General features: G+C 43.2%; 1 protein-coding gene across 1 annotated transcript in view; it reads left to right on the top strand.

The window, feature by feature from the left end:
* LOC143298604 (uncharacterized) overlaps positions 1 to 17,500 on the top strand; it is a 149,238-nt gene that overhangs the window by 14,391 nt on the left and 117,347 nt on the right. The window contains exons 2-3 of the mRNA XM_076611485.1: positions 6,465 to 6,529; positions 9,120 to 9,194. Coding sequence (XP_076467600.1) covers positions 6,484 to 6,529; positions 9,120 to 9,194 — 121 coding nt within the window. The 5' untranslated portion in view covers positions 6,465 to 6,483. The remainder of the gene's footprint in view (positions 1 to 6,464; positions 6,530 to 9,119; positions 9,195 to 17,500) is intronic.

Genomic DNA, 17,500 nt, shown 5'->3' with positions numbered 1-17,500 from the left:
GCATGCACTTAGCGCACGTAAAAGAACCCACGGTAACAAAAGGATTGTTTCTGGCAAAATTCTGTAGAAAAAAATCCACTTCGATAGGAAAAACAAGTAAAACTGCACGCAGGAAAAAATACAAAAAAAAAAAATGGTGGCACTGTAGTGTAGCAACGTGCAGCCCGAATTTCACACAGAGAAATCTGTTGTGATAAAAAGAAATACAAATACAAATACAAAAGTATATGTTTCAAACGTCTTAAAGATCTTTTGTTTAGACTACCGTTTGCTCTTTGTCATTTCGAAGCTGTGGCTTTCCATTTGTAAAATGACTTGCTGAAACGACACGAAGTTGTTTCTACTTGATCGTCTGATGATGGGGTTTATCGTCTGATGATGGGGTTATAAAACAGTCAGAAGGTAAATTTAGCGCAGACGCAAAGGAAACAAGATTCAGCCGCATTAATGTCAAGTTCAGTAGAGCTCACAGGGAAGACTACCATTCATGATATCAGATTCCTTATATTCTGATGGCTTAGAAGATGGTGGAATACTGCATAATGTTCTGCTGGAAATTGATGTTCGAGTTGAACTTTTAATCTGTTTCACTTTTCTTGGTTGAAAATTATGTGTGACGGGGTGGCATTTCATGTTTTTTTTTTTTTTTTGTTTGTTTGGTTTTTTTGTTTTTTTACGGACAACTGGAATATCAGTGCTATTCTTGTTACTTCCGTGTCAGTAGACCCTTACAGGTCGTGACAATATTGTGTCATTTCTACCGCTCACGCTTTATCTCCATATCGGTGTGTCTGTCTCTCTCTGTATCTGTCTGTCTGTCTGTCGGTCGGTCGGTCTGTGTCAGTATGTCTGTCTGTCTGTGTGTCTGCCTGTCTGTCTGTTTATCTCTCTCTATATAAGATGGGGTCTGGACGAAAAAAGCAAACAATTGCTTATATATTATCCTCGAAAATACGGAATTTTCAATCATTCAAACTCTCTGGTGGTATATTGATTACCAGTGCACACAGCACAGACCGTCTGTAAAGGATAGCAATTAATACATCAAACCATTGACGTTTAGTGCCGTACGTTTTATGGTGTTGAAGTTGTTGTTTTTTCTTGTTGTTGATGACAATGTTGTTTCCCATAGGGTAGGGATAAGCACGAATTTTATTAAATTTATTATTCATGATTTTTTTTTATTACTATTATTTTTTTCTTTCTTTTCTTTCTTTCTTTCTTTTTTTTCTTATTTTTTTGCGCGAGAGTTATTTCCAACATTTCTCATTCCTTGTAGTTGCAGACGCACCCAACAAATGTGACCACTTGAGGGACACACAGACAACGTTCATCATCCCTTTAACGTGACCTCTGACTCGTGCATTAAACAAACCCAGCTACAGAGCAACATCACACCCCACGAGGGATAATAACCAGCAATGAACAACAACAACATCACAACAACAACAACAACACCACAACAGCAACAACACCAAGAACTACTACTACTACTACTACTACTACTACTACTACTACTACTACTACTACTACTACTGTTGCTGCTGCTGCTCCCACAACAACAACAACAACTACTGCTACTACTGCTACTACTACTACTACTGCTGCTGCTGATGATGATGATAATGATAATGATGATGATGATAACTACCGCGACTACTACTACTACTACTACTACTACTACTACTACTACTACTACTACTACTGATAATAATAATAATAATAATAATAATAATAATAATAATAATAATAATAATAATAATAATAATAATAAAAATTAGGATAAGAATGATGATATTACTGAGAATAAAACGAACAGGAAAACAACAACAGCATCAACATTAACAACAACAACAACAACAACAGCAACATCGATAACAAACAACATCCTGCGATGTGTGTGACGTAAGTTTTAGGACAACAAAACAGAAGGGAGCGAGGCAGTTCTCCCTAATTCGCCTCCCATTAGATAAGCAGCCCGGTGTCCTCGATGAAGGCTGCCGTCCATCGCAGCTCCTCCAGGGTGCCGTGCAGTTTGGCTTCCACTGCTGTCGGTGTTGGCCAGTACTTCCTCCTGGATGCTGCATGCGTCCTACTAGTTAGCGAGGCAGTGACTCGGTGCTCAGGCCTCAAGCTTCTTCACCTTTCTTCACCTCCCTTCCGCCCCGCCACAACCCCCCCCCACCACCACCCCCCTACCCCTACCCCTGCCCCACCCCTCTCCCAAATCCTCCGAGACCACACACCCCCCCTTTTTCACATTCCATCACACCCCACAGACCCCCCCCCCTCACGGTGAGGAGTGATGATGATGAAGCAGAAGCGGGAGGCAGTTGCCAAATGATGAGGTGTGGGGGATGAAGGTAAGATCGGGGAGGAGGGGGTGGGGGTTGAGGGTGAGAGTGAGTGGTGGTGGTGGAGGGACAGGGTGAGAGTGGAAGGGGGTGGTGGGTGGTGGTGGTGGATGTGGGGGGTTCGTAGGGGTTGAGTTAGGGTCGGGTGGAGGGGGAGTTTTGGGGTGCGGGGTGGGTGTGGGGGTGTGTGGGGGGGGCAGGGGTGGGGGCTGGGGGGGGGGCTGGGTGTGGTGGTGGAGATGAGGGTCAGGAAGACTGTGGAGTCTGGTGGTGGTGGTGGTGGGCGTGGTGGTTGTTGTTGTGTTGGTGGCGGTTGTGGTGGCGGTGGTATTTGTGGTGGTGGTGGTGGTGGTGGTGGTGGTATTTCTGGTGGTGGTGGTGGTGGTGGTGATTGTGGTTGTGAAGATGATGGTGGTGGTGGTTGTGATGGTGGAGGTTGTGGTGGTTGTGGAGTGTTTTGGTGGGTGGGTAGAGTGAGGGTTGAGTGTGGTGGTGGTGGTGGTGATGGTGGTGGTGGGTGTGGTGGTTGTGGTGGTCGGTGGATGGAGTGGGGTGGGGTGAAGTGGTAGGTGTGGTGGTGGGGATAAGGGGTGGAGTGGGGGTGATGGTGGTGTCGATGGGGGGGGGGGGGGGGGGGGGGGGGGGGGGGGGGGGGGGGGGGGGGGGGCTGGGGGGCAGTAGGGGGAGCTCCGACAAATGAATGATTCTCACAGTTAACAGCAATGCATCCATTCACAGCGAACATGACGACGTCAGGGATAAACCCACACCGTCCATCATCGTTCAGCAGGGATAGATATATATATATATATATATATATATATATATATATATATATATATATAGAGAGAGAGAGAGAGAGAGAGAGAGAGAGAGAGAGAGAGAGAGAGAGAGAGATAGAGAGATATAGATATATAGATAGATATAGATATATAGATAGATAGATAGATAGATATAGATATATAGATAGATATAGATATATATATATGTGTGTGTGTGTGTGTGTGTGTGTGTGTGTGTGTGTGTATGTGTTGTATGTATGTATGTATGTGTGTGTGTGTGTGTGTGTGTGTTTGTGTGTGTGTGTGTGTGTGTGTGTTTATGTGTGTGTGTGTGTGTGTGTTGTGTGTGTGTGTGTGTGTGTGTGTGTGTGTGTGTGTGTGTGTGTGTGTGTGTGTGACATGGCGTTTTAGGACGATTTCCTCAAACAGACTGGAGTCACAACTGTGCCAGAGGTCTATGACGTTCCCCCTTTTTTTCTCCTCGTTCCCCTCCTCCCCTTCCTATATCACCATTTCCTTCCTTCATCATTCACATCCCTACCTCTACCCGTTTCTGCCAGTCCCTTCCTGCATCTACCCCCCCCCCCCCCCCCCCCCCCCCCACTCCCATCCCCCTTCGTACCACCTCCATTGCTTCCTGAACCCCTCGCTTCCCACATTTCTGCCTTCCCTTCCTGTGTCCATTATTACCTCCCTTCCTTCCTTGATTCCTTTCCTTGCTACCTCTATCCCGATCTATCTCCCTTCCTTCCTCTGCCTCCCTTTCCTACCTAACTCTCTCGCTTTCTACCCCCTTTCCTTCGTACCTCCCTTCCTACCTCTCGTCTTTCCTTCATTCCTTTCTTTCCTACCTACCTACCTCCCTTCCTACCCCTTTCCTTCCTACATCCGCCCCTCCATCTCCCTCCGTCCCTATATCCTTCCCTCTTAACTCTTCTCCCCCTCCCCCTCTCTATGTCACTACCTCCTTCCCTCTTAACTCTTCTTCCCCTCCCCTTCTCTCCGTCCGTACGTCCCTCTTAATTCTTCTCCCCCCCCTCCCTCTGTTCCTACCTCCTTCCCTCTTAACTCTTCTTCCCCTCCCCCTCCCTCTGTTCCTACCTCCTTCCCTCTTAACTCTTCTCACCCTCCCCCTCCCTCTGTCCCTACCTCCTTCCCTCTTCACTCTTCTCCCCCTCTCTCTGTCCCTACCTCCTTCCCTCTTAACTCTTCCCCCCCCCCTCTGTCCCTACCTCATTCCCTCAACTCTCCTACCCCCTCCCCTCCCCCTCCGTCCCTACCTCCTTCCTCTTAACTCCTCTCCCCCTCCTCCTTCCCTATGTCACTACCTCCTTCCCTCTTAACTCTTCTCTCCACTCAACCCTCCCTCTGTCCCTACCTCCTTCCCTCTTAACTCTTCTCCCCCTCCCCACTCCCTCTGTCCCTACCTCCGTCCCTACCTCCTTCCCTCTTCACTCTTCTCACCCTCTCTCTGTCCCTACCTCCTTCCCTCTTAACCTCTTCTCCCCCTCCCCCCTCTCTCCGTCCCTACCTCTTCCCTCTTAACTCTTATCCTTCCCCCCCCTCCCTCTGTCCCTACCTCCTTCCCTCTTAACTCTTCTCCCCTCCCCCCTCCCTCTGTCCTACCTCCTTCCCTCTTAACTCTTCTCCCCTCCCCCCCTCCCTCCGTCCCTACCTCCTTCCCTCTTAACTCTTCTCCCCTCCCCCCCTCCCTCCGTCCCTACCTCCTTCCCTCTTAACTCTTCTCCCCTCCCCCCTCCCTCTGTCCCTACCTCCTTCCCTCTTTTAACTCTCCTCCCCTCCCCCCTCCCTCTGTCCCTACCTCTTTCCCTCTTAACTCTTTTACTTCCCCCCCTTCCCTTATTCACTACCTCCTTCCCTCTTAAACTTTCCTTCTCTTCCTTCCCTGCCTACCCAAATGTTTCTCAAACCCCTCAACCCCTCCCCATCTCCTTGCCCCCCTCCCCACTGTTTACTGTGTTGATGACAAAGCAGAGGTCTGGACAGAGGGGTAAAGATAGGCGGAAGGGGCGGGGCTGGGCAGAGTGGGGCCGGGTGGTGGAGGTGGAGGTGGTGGTGGTGGGTTGTAGGGGAGGGGGGTGGGAGTACTGGTTGGTGTGGTGTCGGCGCCAGGTTTTCGACTATCCTTTTCTTTCTGTCTGAAGTTGGAACTCCCAGGAGACGTTGTGCAGGAAAGTTGCTGGCTGCGTCCGTCTGTGTTGTGTAGTGTTGTGTAGTGTGTGTGTGTGTGTGTGTGTGTGTGTGTGTGTGTGTGTGTGTGTGTGTGTGTGTGTGTGTGTGTGTGTGTGTGTGTGTGTGTGTGTGTGTGTGTGTGTGTGTGTGTGTGTCTGTCTGTCTGTCTGTCTGTCTGTCTGTCTGTCTGTATTATGTCTTTCACTCACCGTGTCTCTCTGTTTCTATGTTGTGTTTGTGTCTGTCTGTCTGCCTGTAGTCTGTGTATCTTTTTGACTCTGTGTCTCTCTCTCTCTTTCTATATTTTGTCCGTTTGTTTGTCTGTCATTCTCTCTTGCCCCAGGCATAATTTTTTTTAGAGCAACATTATAATAGTAAATCAAACATTGCCCCCGACATAACTATGTTGGAAAAAAAAAGAAGTAAACCAAACAGAATAGTTGCCCCAGGCATAATTATGTTCAAAAACAACAACAACATTATAATAGTAAATCAAACATTGCCTCTGGTATAACTATGTTGAAAAAAAAATCTATCATAGTAAACCAAACAGAATAGTTGCCCTTGGCATACTATATTATTATTATTTTTTTTTTTTTCAATATTCGAGTAGACCGAACAGAATATTTGGCCCTGGCGTAACACATGTTGAAAAATTTTTAAAAAATGTTGCGCTGCGCTATGGCCTTCTCTGTCCCTTGTGAAAGCAGCATTACTTGAGACAGAGAAATTTGCTGGGACAAAAAGTCATCCCAAAAGTCGTCCTTAAAAGTCTGGAATGATAGCGCTTTCCTCCATGTTCATGTTCTTTTCAGGATGATCAAGATGTCTCTTGACAACGGATAACTGTATCAAAGTCATTCTTAGTGCTGGCATTGTTGAATGGATATGTTTATTACAAATAACGTGGGCTATTTTAAACATGGTCTGCAAAAAAAAAAAAAGAAAAAAAAGAAAAGAAAAAAAGTTATCAATAAATGTTCGTTCTTACGAATTTCCTAATTTTGAGACACTAGAATACAACGAAAGAGATGGGTGAAAACCATTCAGCATAATCAACAAAATAATTGATACACAAACTTAAGTTAGCGTTCACTAATGAGCCATACTAAACATGATGCTTCTTTGCTTGCAGAACCCACCATTTTGCCTGCATGAAGTTTGTTCGAAGAAGCAACAACGTTGTGCAAGTGTACGAAGGTACGTTTGGTTCTGCTTTTGTTTCACACACACACACACACACACACACACACACACACACACACACACACACACACACACACACACACACACACACACACACACACACACACACACACACACACACACACACACACATGCACGTACGTGCACAAACACACACAAGAAAAGAAAAAAAAATCCAGTTTAGAGAACTTCCTGCTTCTTGACCTACTTCTAAAGAATACAACCCCACCCCTAACACCATGCACACTCACACTAACATGGAAAAAAAAACTTTTCAAAAGACATACTGCTTCTATCCCTACTCTAAATATACACAAAAAAAGATGCAGAACAAAACAAAAGAAACCGTTAAAAAAATATATTTCAAGAATTTAAGAAAAGAACCCATTGAAAACGCGTCTGCAAGCACTGTTCTTTTTTTGTGTTTGTTTTGTTTGTTTGTTGTTGTTTTTTAAACACGTTTGCTTTCTAAGCCAGTGTGTCTTTGTCAGTCTGTTTTTTGTTGTTGTTGATTTTTGGTAGAGGGAGGGGAGGAGGTTCTTATTTTTATTTATTTATTTTTTTTTATATATATTTTTTTTGTTTTGTTTTGTTTTCTTTTGAGACATAGAGAGTTTGCTAACGTGCTTACAAGATGAAGATATAATATGGCTGATTCCGCTCCCTGATGAAACCAGAAATTGACGAGACGTTCATTTTGACCGTGTCTGTCTGTCAGTCTATCTGTTTGTCTATCTGCAATGTATTATTTTTTTTAATGTATGAATGTGTGTATGAATGTATGCATCTGCTTTAATTCCACAGTTAAGAAATGATGTTCGTGCAGTCTCCATGTAAAACAGCAACAACAACAACAACAACATAAAAACATACAGAAAACAGACAATTGGCAAATCAATTATTCAGTTTCGTCATAAAATGCTTAATAACACCATTACGGATGGAAAAAGAAGAAGAATGAAGTAAGAAGATAGAATTGACGAAAATATCGAGAGAGAGAGAGAGAGAGAGAGAGAGAGAGAGAGAGAGAGAGAGAGAGAGAGAAAGAGTGTATGTGTGTGTGTTTGTGTGTGCGTGTAGTAGGAGCAGATATACGCAATCGCATGGAACCAAAGAGATAGGCAGATAAAACAACACACACACACACACACACACACACACACACACACACACACACACACACACACACACACACACACACACACACACACACACACACACACACACACACACACACATTTTCGTCTAAAATCACAAATGCGGACAGACGTTAAGCAAAAGAACGAACACACACACATACATTTTTTGTCAAAAATCACAAATGTAGATAGACGTTAAGCAAAAGAACGAACACACACACACACACACACACACACACACACACACACACACACACACACACACACACACACACGCGCGCAGAGGGGCGCGCACACACACACACACACACACACACACACACACACACACACACACACACACACACACACACATGAATCACAAACACACACATGCACGCGCAGCACAAGTGCGCACGAACAGACAAAAAAAACAAAAAAAACAAAAAAAAACAACCAACCAACCAACCAAACAAACAAAAACAAACAAACAAACAAACAAACAAAAAAACCCCAAAACTTCAAGATTGCAACCGGTGATTTTCTAGGTCGGTGACATCAAATGCTCTAACGACTGCCGGAAACAGACAGATCTGCTCATTTAAACCGGTCAAGAGCGTGCGAATCGAATGATGACAGACATTAAAAACAAAATAAAACAAATGAAATAAAGATAATAAAAACAGATAAACTGGCATTTTCTCCTGGACAGCGGAGGCAAAAGGGGAATTAGCTCCTGGAGATCAAAGTTAATGGATGATTAATATCTAAACTCCTGATTTCACGACAAGGTATATGAATGGGAATAATGAGTGAGAGGTCAGGAGGCTAGGCTAACTCTGTGTGTGTGTGTGTGTGTGTGTGTGTGTGTGTGTGTGTGTGTGTGTGTGTGTGTGTGTGTGTGTGTGTGTGTGTGTGTGTAAAGAGAGACTTTATGCACTTTTTGACACTTGGATACATTATTTTCGTCAAAGCCCATGTAACAGAGGGTATTGTGGTTTTTTTGGTGTGTTTTTTTCCCGGCATTTGACTTTAAAAATCATTTATCGTTTTTGTTTTGTTTGTTTGTTTGTTTTGTTGTGTTTTTTTGTTTTTGTTTTTTTTTTACAAAACAAAGCAAAAATAAAAGAAACATACAAGTATATAAGCATATAACTGAATCAAAACGCACATACAAACATATTAAACATTAGCTATCGAACATCTGTGTGTTCATATATATGATTTCCAGTCCATGTTTCTATTTTTTTTTTTTTTTTTTTTTTGGTACTACCCTCCCACCTCCACTCCCTTCCCAGTATTCCTTGTGACCCAGGCACACTCGGTACACTTGTGACACGGTACACTAGGTAAAAGATACATATTCTAGTCCAGTCTAGTCTAGTCTAGTTCAGTCTACCTTGTTCTGTTCTATAGTATTTTGTTCTAGCCTATTGTATTCTGTTCCACTCTGTTTGTTGCGACAGGCCCAGTGAGCGATTCAAACAACGATCACTTGTGTGATGACGATAATCTGGTGCTGGATGAATGGCCCTGGGTTGGTGAGTACATTATTCTTTGTCTGTTTGCTTCTTTCTTTCTTTCTTTCTTTCTTTTGTTTTTTCTTTCTTTTTTCTTTCTGTCTTTCTTCCTTTCTTCCTTCCTTTATTTTGCCATTTTCGTTTTTGTTTTTTTTTCTTTCTCCCGGTGTTTCTTTCTTTCTATCTATCTTCTTTCTTTCCTTCTTCTTCTTTTCTTTCTTTCCTCTTTACTTCGTTCCTCCGTTTCTTTCTTTCTTTGCTTTCTGTTTTTCGTTTTTCCTTTGCTTTCTTTCGTTCTTTTTTTTCTTTCTATCGTTTGATCTTTTTTTTTCTTTCTTCCTTCATTTCTTTCTTTCTTTTGTTCATTTGGTTTTATCTTTATCCATTATTTCCTGTTTTTTGCTTTACTTCTTTGCGTTTCTTCTTCGTCTGTCCTTCCTTTATTTCTTTCTCTCTTTGTTCTTCATTGTTTGCTTTCTTTCCCTCCTTTCTTTCTTTGAATTGGTCGTCTGTTGGTCTGTGTCTGTCTCTCTACCCCCCCCCTCTCTCTCTTTCTATCCTCTTTCTCTCTACGCCACCTCCACTCTCTCTCTCTTTCTATCCTCTTTCTCTCTACGCCACCCCCACCTCTCTCTCTTTCTACCCTCTTTCTCTCTACGCCACCCCCTCTCTCTCTTTCTATCCTCTTTCTCTCTACGCAACCCCCCCTCTCTCTCTGCCTCCCTTTCTCTCCCTCCCCTCTTTCTCTCTACGCCACCCCCTCTCTCTCTTTCTATCCTCTTTCTCTCTACGCAACCCCCCCTCTCTCTCTGCCTCCCTTTCTCTCCCTCCCCTCTTTCTCTCTACCCCGTCTCTCTCTCTGCCACCCTCTCTCTTCTCCTCTCTACCCTCTCTCTCTCTTCCCTCTTTCTCTCTACCCCCATCTCTCCCCCCCTCTCTCTCTACCCACCTCTCTCTCTACCTTCTCTCTTTCTCCTCTCTCTTTTTACATACCCTCCACTCTTGTCTCTCTCTGTGTCTCTCTCTCTCTCTGTCTGTCTCGCTGTCTGTCTGTCTGTCTCTCCCCTCTCATATACCCTCCTCTCCTCTCTCTCTCTCTCTGTCTGTCTCTCTCAGTCCCATTTCGTCTGCTGCCCTCTCTCGATCTCCTCTTAGTGGTAAGGGATGCAGCAGTTTCGTCCTGGGCACCAGCAGTAGTTTCTGGTGTCTCCAGCGTCACATGATGGTCGCACTTTGTGGGCAGTAGAATGGCCCGCTAGCGTCCGACACTGAACCGCCTCAAGTGCACCGATCTCCACAATGGCGATCGATTCCAGAGATCGATGAACTCAAACTCAATGCACGCTATCCCTTCTATGCGTGTTTCTGTGTGGCTAGTCATCTGTGTCTGTCTGTCTATCTATCTGTCTGTTTGTCTCTCTCTCTCTCTCTCTCTCTCTCTCTCTCTCTCTCTCTCTCTCTCTCTCTCCCTCTCTCCCTCCCTTCTTCCCTCCCTCCCTCACTTTCACTCTCTCTCCCTCACTCGTTCCCTCTCTCTCTGCCCCCCCTCTCTCTCCCCCTCCCTTTCCCTTCCTCCCTCTCTTTCTCTCTCTCTCCGTATCTCTATCCCTTTCTCCCTCTCTTTCTCTCTCTCCCTCTCTCTCTCTCCCCCTCTCTCTCTGTCTCTGTCCCTCTCTCCCCTTCTCTCTCACTCCCTCCCCCGCTCTCTCTGTCTTTTTCTCTCCCTCTCTCCCTCTCCTCCTCCTCTCTCTCTCCATCTCTCTCTCTCCACCCCCACCCCCCTCTCTCTCGTCCTGCTTCCGTCTGTTGTTGCCTGTTTGGTCTGTCTCTGTCTGTCTCTGTGTGTTTGTCTATCTGTGAGTGCACAACATGTGTATACATATTTGTGTGTGTGTTTGTGTGTGTGTGTGTGTGTGTGTGTGTGTGTGTGTGTGTGTGTGTGTGTGTGTGTCCGCTTCTCCTTCATTGCATGAATATATATATATATATATATATATATATATATATATATATATATATATATATATATATATATATATATATATATATATATATATAATTTATTTTCTGAAGAAAAGATGATGCTCTTAATTCAAGCTTTCCGGAGCACACACACATAGATACACACACACACACACACACACACACACACACACACACACACACACACACACACACACACACACACACACACACACACACACACACACACACACACACACACACACACACACACACACACACACACTACCGAAACTTTTATTTGGTCAGTAACGAAACACAAAACAGATCCGAAAAAAAATAGATTGCTTAAAAGATATTCAAAGCGATAAATCACACCAAACAGACGCAAATGACATGCCGGCATTTTGTTTTTGTTTCTCTCTCTTTTCCCTAGTTTTCTTATAGAAGTGTGCGGATTCACAGAACAGATAATTACCATCGTTTTAGAACGCACCTCACCTACATATTCTCCTTGTCTTGAATGCTGAGGTGAAGGCACCCTTCTGGAAGACTTCAATTAGTTCAGCATATCATTAGTTCCTTCTTCCATTGTATTTACCTGTTGTTGAAACAAACTGAATTGTAGCGATTCTATTTGATTCTATTTCACGCATGTCGTCATCGTCGTCGTTTCGTCGTCGTTGTCAATATGATGATGATAACCATCGTCATCACCATCATCATCATCATCATCACGACCACATTCTTTTTGTGTTGCTCTTGTTGTTATCGATGCTATTGTTATTATTGTTATTGTCAGTATCGTCGTCGTCGTCGTCGTCTTCATCGTTGTTGTTGTTTGTTTGTTTGTTTGTTGTTGTTGTTCTTCTTCTTCTTCTTTCTTTCTTTCCTTCTTTCTGTCTTCTTTCTTCTTCATCTTCTTTCTGTTCCTCCCTCTTCTTCTTCTTCTTGGTCATTACTATTACCATCATCACCTATTTATTTCCATTCCTCCTTCTCTTCTTCCTGTTCCACGATTGTTTTTCACTTTCGACTTCTTCTACTCATCGTTCCTTTTTTACTCCGAAGATCTTTTCATCGATTTTTGATAAATAAACCAAATCCAATTCCATGTTACATCAAGATACAACGTCATTAAAGAAAAACAGAAGACAGGAAAAAGATTATACACAAACAAGCAAGCAAATAAACAAGCAAACAAAAACAGCAACGAAAAAAAAAATCAGTCAGCAGAAGACAGATGAAGACAACCTTGTCCAGCAAAACAACAAGATGGCTTTGACAACGTCAACAACAAAAATCATTTCAAGGACATCGTCGAAGAGACAGCCGAAGACCGTAAGTGGGGACTCTTGTGTGGAAACATCGACTGTGACACTGGCAGTGCCAATCAAACAGGTGCGCGAAGTGAAGTGACGCAGTAATGCCATTCAACTTAGTTCGGGATTGACAAAAAAAAACAACAAAAAAACAACAACAAACATGCCATTGTTTCGCTGCCTCTGTCAGCTCACATGACAGTCGTTGTCATCGTTTGTATCCCCACCCCCACCCCCCTCTCTCTCTCTCTGTCTGTTTGTCTCTCTCTCTCTATCTCCATCTCTCTCTCTCTCCATCTCTCTTTATCACTCTCCATACTCTGTCTTCCTCACTCTCTCTCTGTCCCCCTTCCTCTCTCTCTCTCTCTCTCAGTCTCCTTCTCTCTCCCTCTCTCTCCCTTTCTCTCTCTCCGTCCCTCTCTCTCTCTCTCCCTCTCTCTCCTTCTCTCTCTCTCCCTCTTTCTTTCTCTCTCTCCCCCTCCCTCTCTCTCTCTCCCTCCATCTCTCCTCCCTCTCTCCCTCCCTCTCCCTCCCTCTCTCTCTATCTCTCTCTCATTCTCTCTCTGTCTCCATCCCTCTCTCCCTTTCTCTCTCAAAAGACAAGAAATCAATCCCGATGACAATGGACATGTTTACTATAAAGTAATAAGAACGACATCCCCCACTGATTCCACAGCCGCTTCCTCCCTTGTGGACTGTCTGGTATATATCGGCATCAGCAATGATGGACGATGGCTAGTTATGCTGAGACACCAGACATAGTTTTGTGGTGTGTCCTCAGCCATAGCGGACACACACACACACACACACACACACACACACACACACACACACACACACACACTCTCTCTCTCTCTCTCTCTCTCTCTCTCTCTCTCTCTCTCTCTCTCTCTCTCTCCCTCCTGCTTCTCTTTCTTCATCTTCTTCTTTTTCTTCTCACCCTTCGAATTGATTTATGCAATATCTGTTCCAATCTCGATGTATTTCACACACACACACACACACACACACACACACACACACACACACACACACACACGCCACACAGACAGACAAACAGACAGACAGGCAGGCAGAGAGAGAGAGAGAGAGAGAGACAGAGACAGAGACAGAGACAGAGAGACAGAGGCAGAGACAGAGAGATAGACAGAGCCAGAGGAAAAGAAATGACTCGGTTGGGTCACCTTTACTCACAAGCCGATCAATCCTGGCGGCCCGTCCACTCCTGTCTAGACTTAACGGGCCCTGATACCGTGGCCAGATAGGGTGGGGCAAACGGCGTATGTGCTTCAGTCGATTTCTGTAAAGTAGGCCTCAGCCTATTAGCCGGGCTTTTGACAAGTCGTTTAAACTGGCATCCCTTCATCTCGTGATCATACTCAATCAGTCACAGAACGCCAAATGTCATTTTAGTCACTTTCAGTCTGTCTAAAAAAAATTAAATTAAATTAAAAAAAAACAGAAGAAGAAGAGAAAAAAAGTGGTAAAATAAACGTTAACAGATATGTACTCAAATTGTTAAATACATAGATTCGAGTATGTAAAAAAAAAAAAATCTATATACACATCAATAGAAGAACAAATGCATACAGGGATAGGTAAATAACACTGATTTAATTAACAAGAAACAAATAAACAAATGAACAAAAAAATTCCAAATAGATTGATAGATAAATAAACAAATAACTGAATGAATAAGTGTGTGTGTGTGGGGGGGGGGGGGAGAGAGAAAAGAAGGTAACATAAAAACTGGAGGAAGAAGGGGGGTGGCAGGATAAAACAGATTGGGAAAGGAATGGATGGGATCAAGAATAAGAGCAAAAAAAAAAAAAAAAAAAAAAAAAGAGAGAGAGAGAGAGAGAGAGAGAGAAGATATAATGAAAGAGAAGCACAAGGATAAACCAAAGAGAAACAGAACGAACAAACCAGGAAATAAAGAAGGGGGTAGAAATAAACCACAAAGAAAACAACAACAAAAACAGTGAGAGAAAAGAAAAGAGGAACATTGGAAGAGAGACACAGAGAGAGAGAGGGGGGGAGAGAGAGTGAGGAAGAGAGAGAGAGAGAGAGAGAGAGAGAGAGAGAGAGAGAGAGAGAGAAAGGGGAGGAAGAGGTCAAGTTGAAATGAAAAAAAAAATGAAAAAAAAAAGAAATAAATTGAGAAAGAGAAATGAATAAAAATAAGACATGAGCACAAATAAATTGGAACGAAAAAAAAAAAAGGAACGTAGTTCCCTCTGAACAGAAAAGACAACAAATGATAGAGTGATGGAAGAAATGGGAACAAAAAATAGGAAAGAGAGAAAGAGGAAGGAAGGCAATACGGATACTCACGAGAAATGTTGGGAAAGGATTTGTCACTCTGGATTCGATACTACAGGGTCAGTTGTTAATCATTGAGCATGAGTGCAACTTAAAGGTGTGTTCACACAAAACAATAAAGACATATCCAGAAACCTGTCAGCCAGTTGCCGTCAGCCAGACTCAGTAACGCTTGTTTTCGTTCATTGAATATGGCTATACACTCCCAATAGCTGCCACTAACACAAATTTGTGATGATGGTGACGGTGGTATATCATAAAAAAAATATTGATGTAAAGATAGTTCAAGAAGATGAAAAAAAGAAAAGAAAAAAAAAGAAAAGAAAAAAGAAAAAGAAAGCCTGCCCATGCCCACTCAATGCCCCAACCTACCCCCCCCCCCCTCACCCCCTCCTCCTATCCCACACCTCCTATGCCATGATGATGATGGTGATATCGTATAATTATTATGATTGTGAAATACTGTTATTGACAAGCAAACAAACAACAACAACAACAACAAAACAACCTAAGAAACATATTCACAAATAGGTGATAATCTCCTTAATGTGCACAAAGCTACATGCTACTTTTATATTCAGAGCAGCTGATATTGTCTTTATCGCATAAAAATGATGTGACACTTTATTGTCGTTGGGTATTAAAAGTATTTAGAAAATAATATCAATGAGAGGGGGGAGAGTAGGACGAACATGACCATAGTTTGGTGGTTATCACACAACTTCACGTTTTGTTTCAACCACTATCTGCCTCCCCATATGCGACAGGTAAATATCTATTTGAGAGGGAGAGAGGGAGAGAGAGGGAGAGATAGAGAGAGTGATAGAAAGAGAAAGAAAGAAACAGAGAGAGAATGAGAGACAGACATACAGACAGATATACAGACAGACAGACAGACAGCAACAGAGAAACAGAAAGGCAGACACACAAGGACACAGACACACAGAGACATAAAGACATACACAAAGACACACACACGCACACACACACACACACACACACACACACACACACACACACACACACACACACACACACACACACAGGTAGAGGGGAGGGGGGGTAATTTTGAACCAGTTTGTTGTGCAATACAATTACATAATTATGTATTGTTTCTCATCTGGTTAAAACGATAACTGTGAAGCATCTTAAAAATATTTTGCTGAATAAAAACAGGCCTCATATATGAACATAGATTTGTGCAACGCTGAAAATGCAAAAAAGAATGAAGCAAACAAACAATGCAGAATCTGATTTGGTGTGCACTTTGAAATTATGATGTTGATGGTTTGGTTAGATAGCGTTGTATGACGAAATCCTTGGTAAAATTAACTGAGAGTTAGAGAGATCTCTGAGAGAATCACACCCAGCAATCCTAATTCTCCATTGTTTCGTAGGAAAATGTGTTGACTGCTTTCCTGTACGTCATACACTAAGCAATCAAATATTCAAGCAATTTAGATCGGAGATGTGGTGACTAAAGAAGTAGAAGTGGGATACTGGAGGTGTATGTTATTGGGGCGTTGACGGAAGTGGTAGGAATGGGTCAAAAGAGACTGGATGAGATTGGTAGGATGGGTATAAAGGAGGGAAGTTAACATCATAGGGGGTTTGGGTTATTTCAAGGGGACAAGCGGGACCAATAGGGTATAGGCAAAATATGTATGGGGTAGGACAGGGTGATGGAGGTGGTAGAAAAGAAGGATGTGTGAGATAGGGTGGGGGTACGGTGTTTAAGACAGGTTTGTGGAGAGATGGGACATACCGTAGGTGTAAAAGGATTAGAGTGGGCGTGGGCAGGTTTTTGTTGTTTATATCAATTAGTTTACCGCTGCATCATACTATACGTACGATAAAACCGTCATCATCTCCAGATTTGTTCAGGTGGATTAACTGGTGGGAAAACAACACGAACACGTGTCTGACATTAACAGATTGAGGGATGTGGTGTGTGGGGGTGCAAGATGGGGAAGGGGAAGGCCTCGAGGAAAGTTTGGGCGGGGAGAGGGGAAACTATTGACATGAAAAATGTCCTGAGCGACACTGATTGTGTTTGTATTGTATCTTCTGTTGTTGGGTTGTTGTTTTTTTTTTCACAACAGATTTCTTTGCGTGAAATTTCGACTGTTCACCTCGGGGAGAGGGCGTTGCCACGGTGCAGTGACACACACACACACACACACACACACACACACACACACACATATATATATATATATATATATATATATATATATATATATATATATATATATATATATGTGTGTGTGTGTGTGTGTGTGTGTGTGTGTGTTTATGCCTGCAAGTAATTTCTCTTAATAACAAAATGGGGTTTTCTACAGAATTTTCCCAGAGAAGAAAACCCTTTGTTGTCGTGGGTTATCTTATTTTCGTTAAAAAAGAAGAACAAAGAAAAAAAAAAAGCGGTTTAACGTCTCATCTGAATGGCTAGCAAACAGACAACCACTTAATGTTTCATATTTCAAACGGGGCAAGTACTTTTCCATTCTTGAATTTATGTACGAAGTGTTTGTGCTACATGCATCTTCTGTCTTTCTTTTTTTCTTTTTTTTTCGCCTGAACGCCATGCCATATCTACCCTACCCACCTGTGTCCTACGATCCCAATCACCCACACCCACCCACCCACCCCCAGTCCCAATGTGTAGCCTCTTCCTCTGCATCCAATCAGCAAAGGCTGGCCAGCTTCTTCCCAGCTCCC

The sequence above is a fragment of the Babylonia areolata genome, chromosome 24 (assembly GCF_041734735.1).
Source record: "Babylonia areolata isolate BAREFJ2019XMU chromosome 24, ASM4173473v1, whole genome shotgun sequence".
Classification (NCBI taxonomy): domain Eukaryota; kingdom Metazoa; phylum Mollusca; class Gastropoda; order Neogastropoda; family Buccinidae; genus Babylonia; species Babylonia areolata.
The sequence above is the reverse complement of the archived record's forward strand: the minus strand, read 5'-3'. Positions and strand labels throughout refer to the sequence as shown.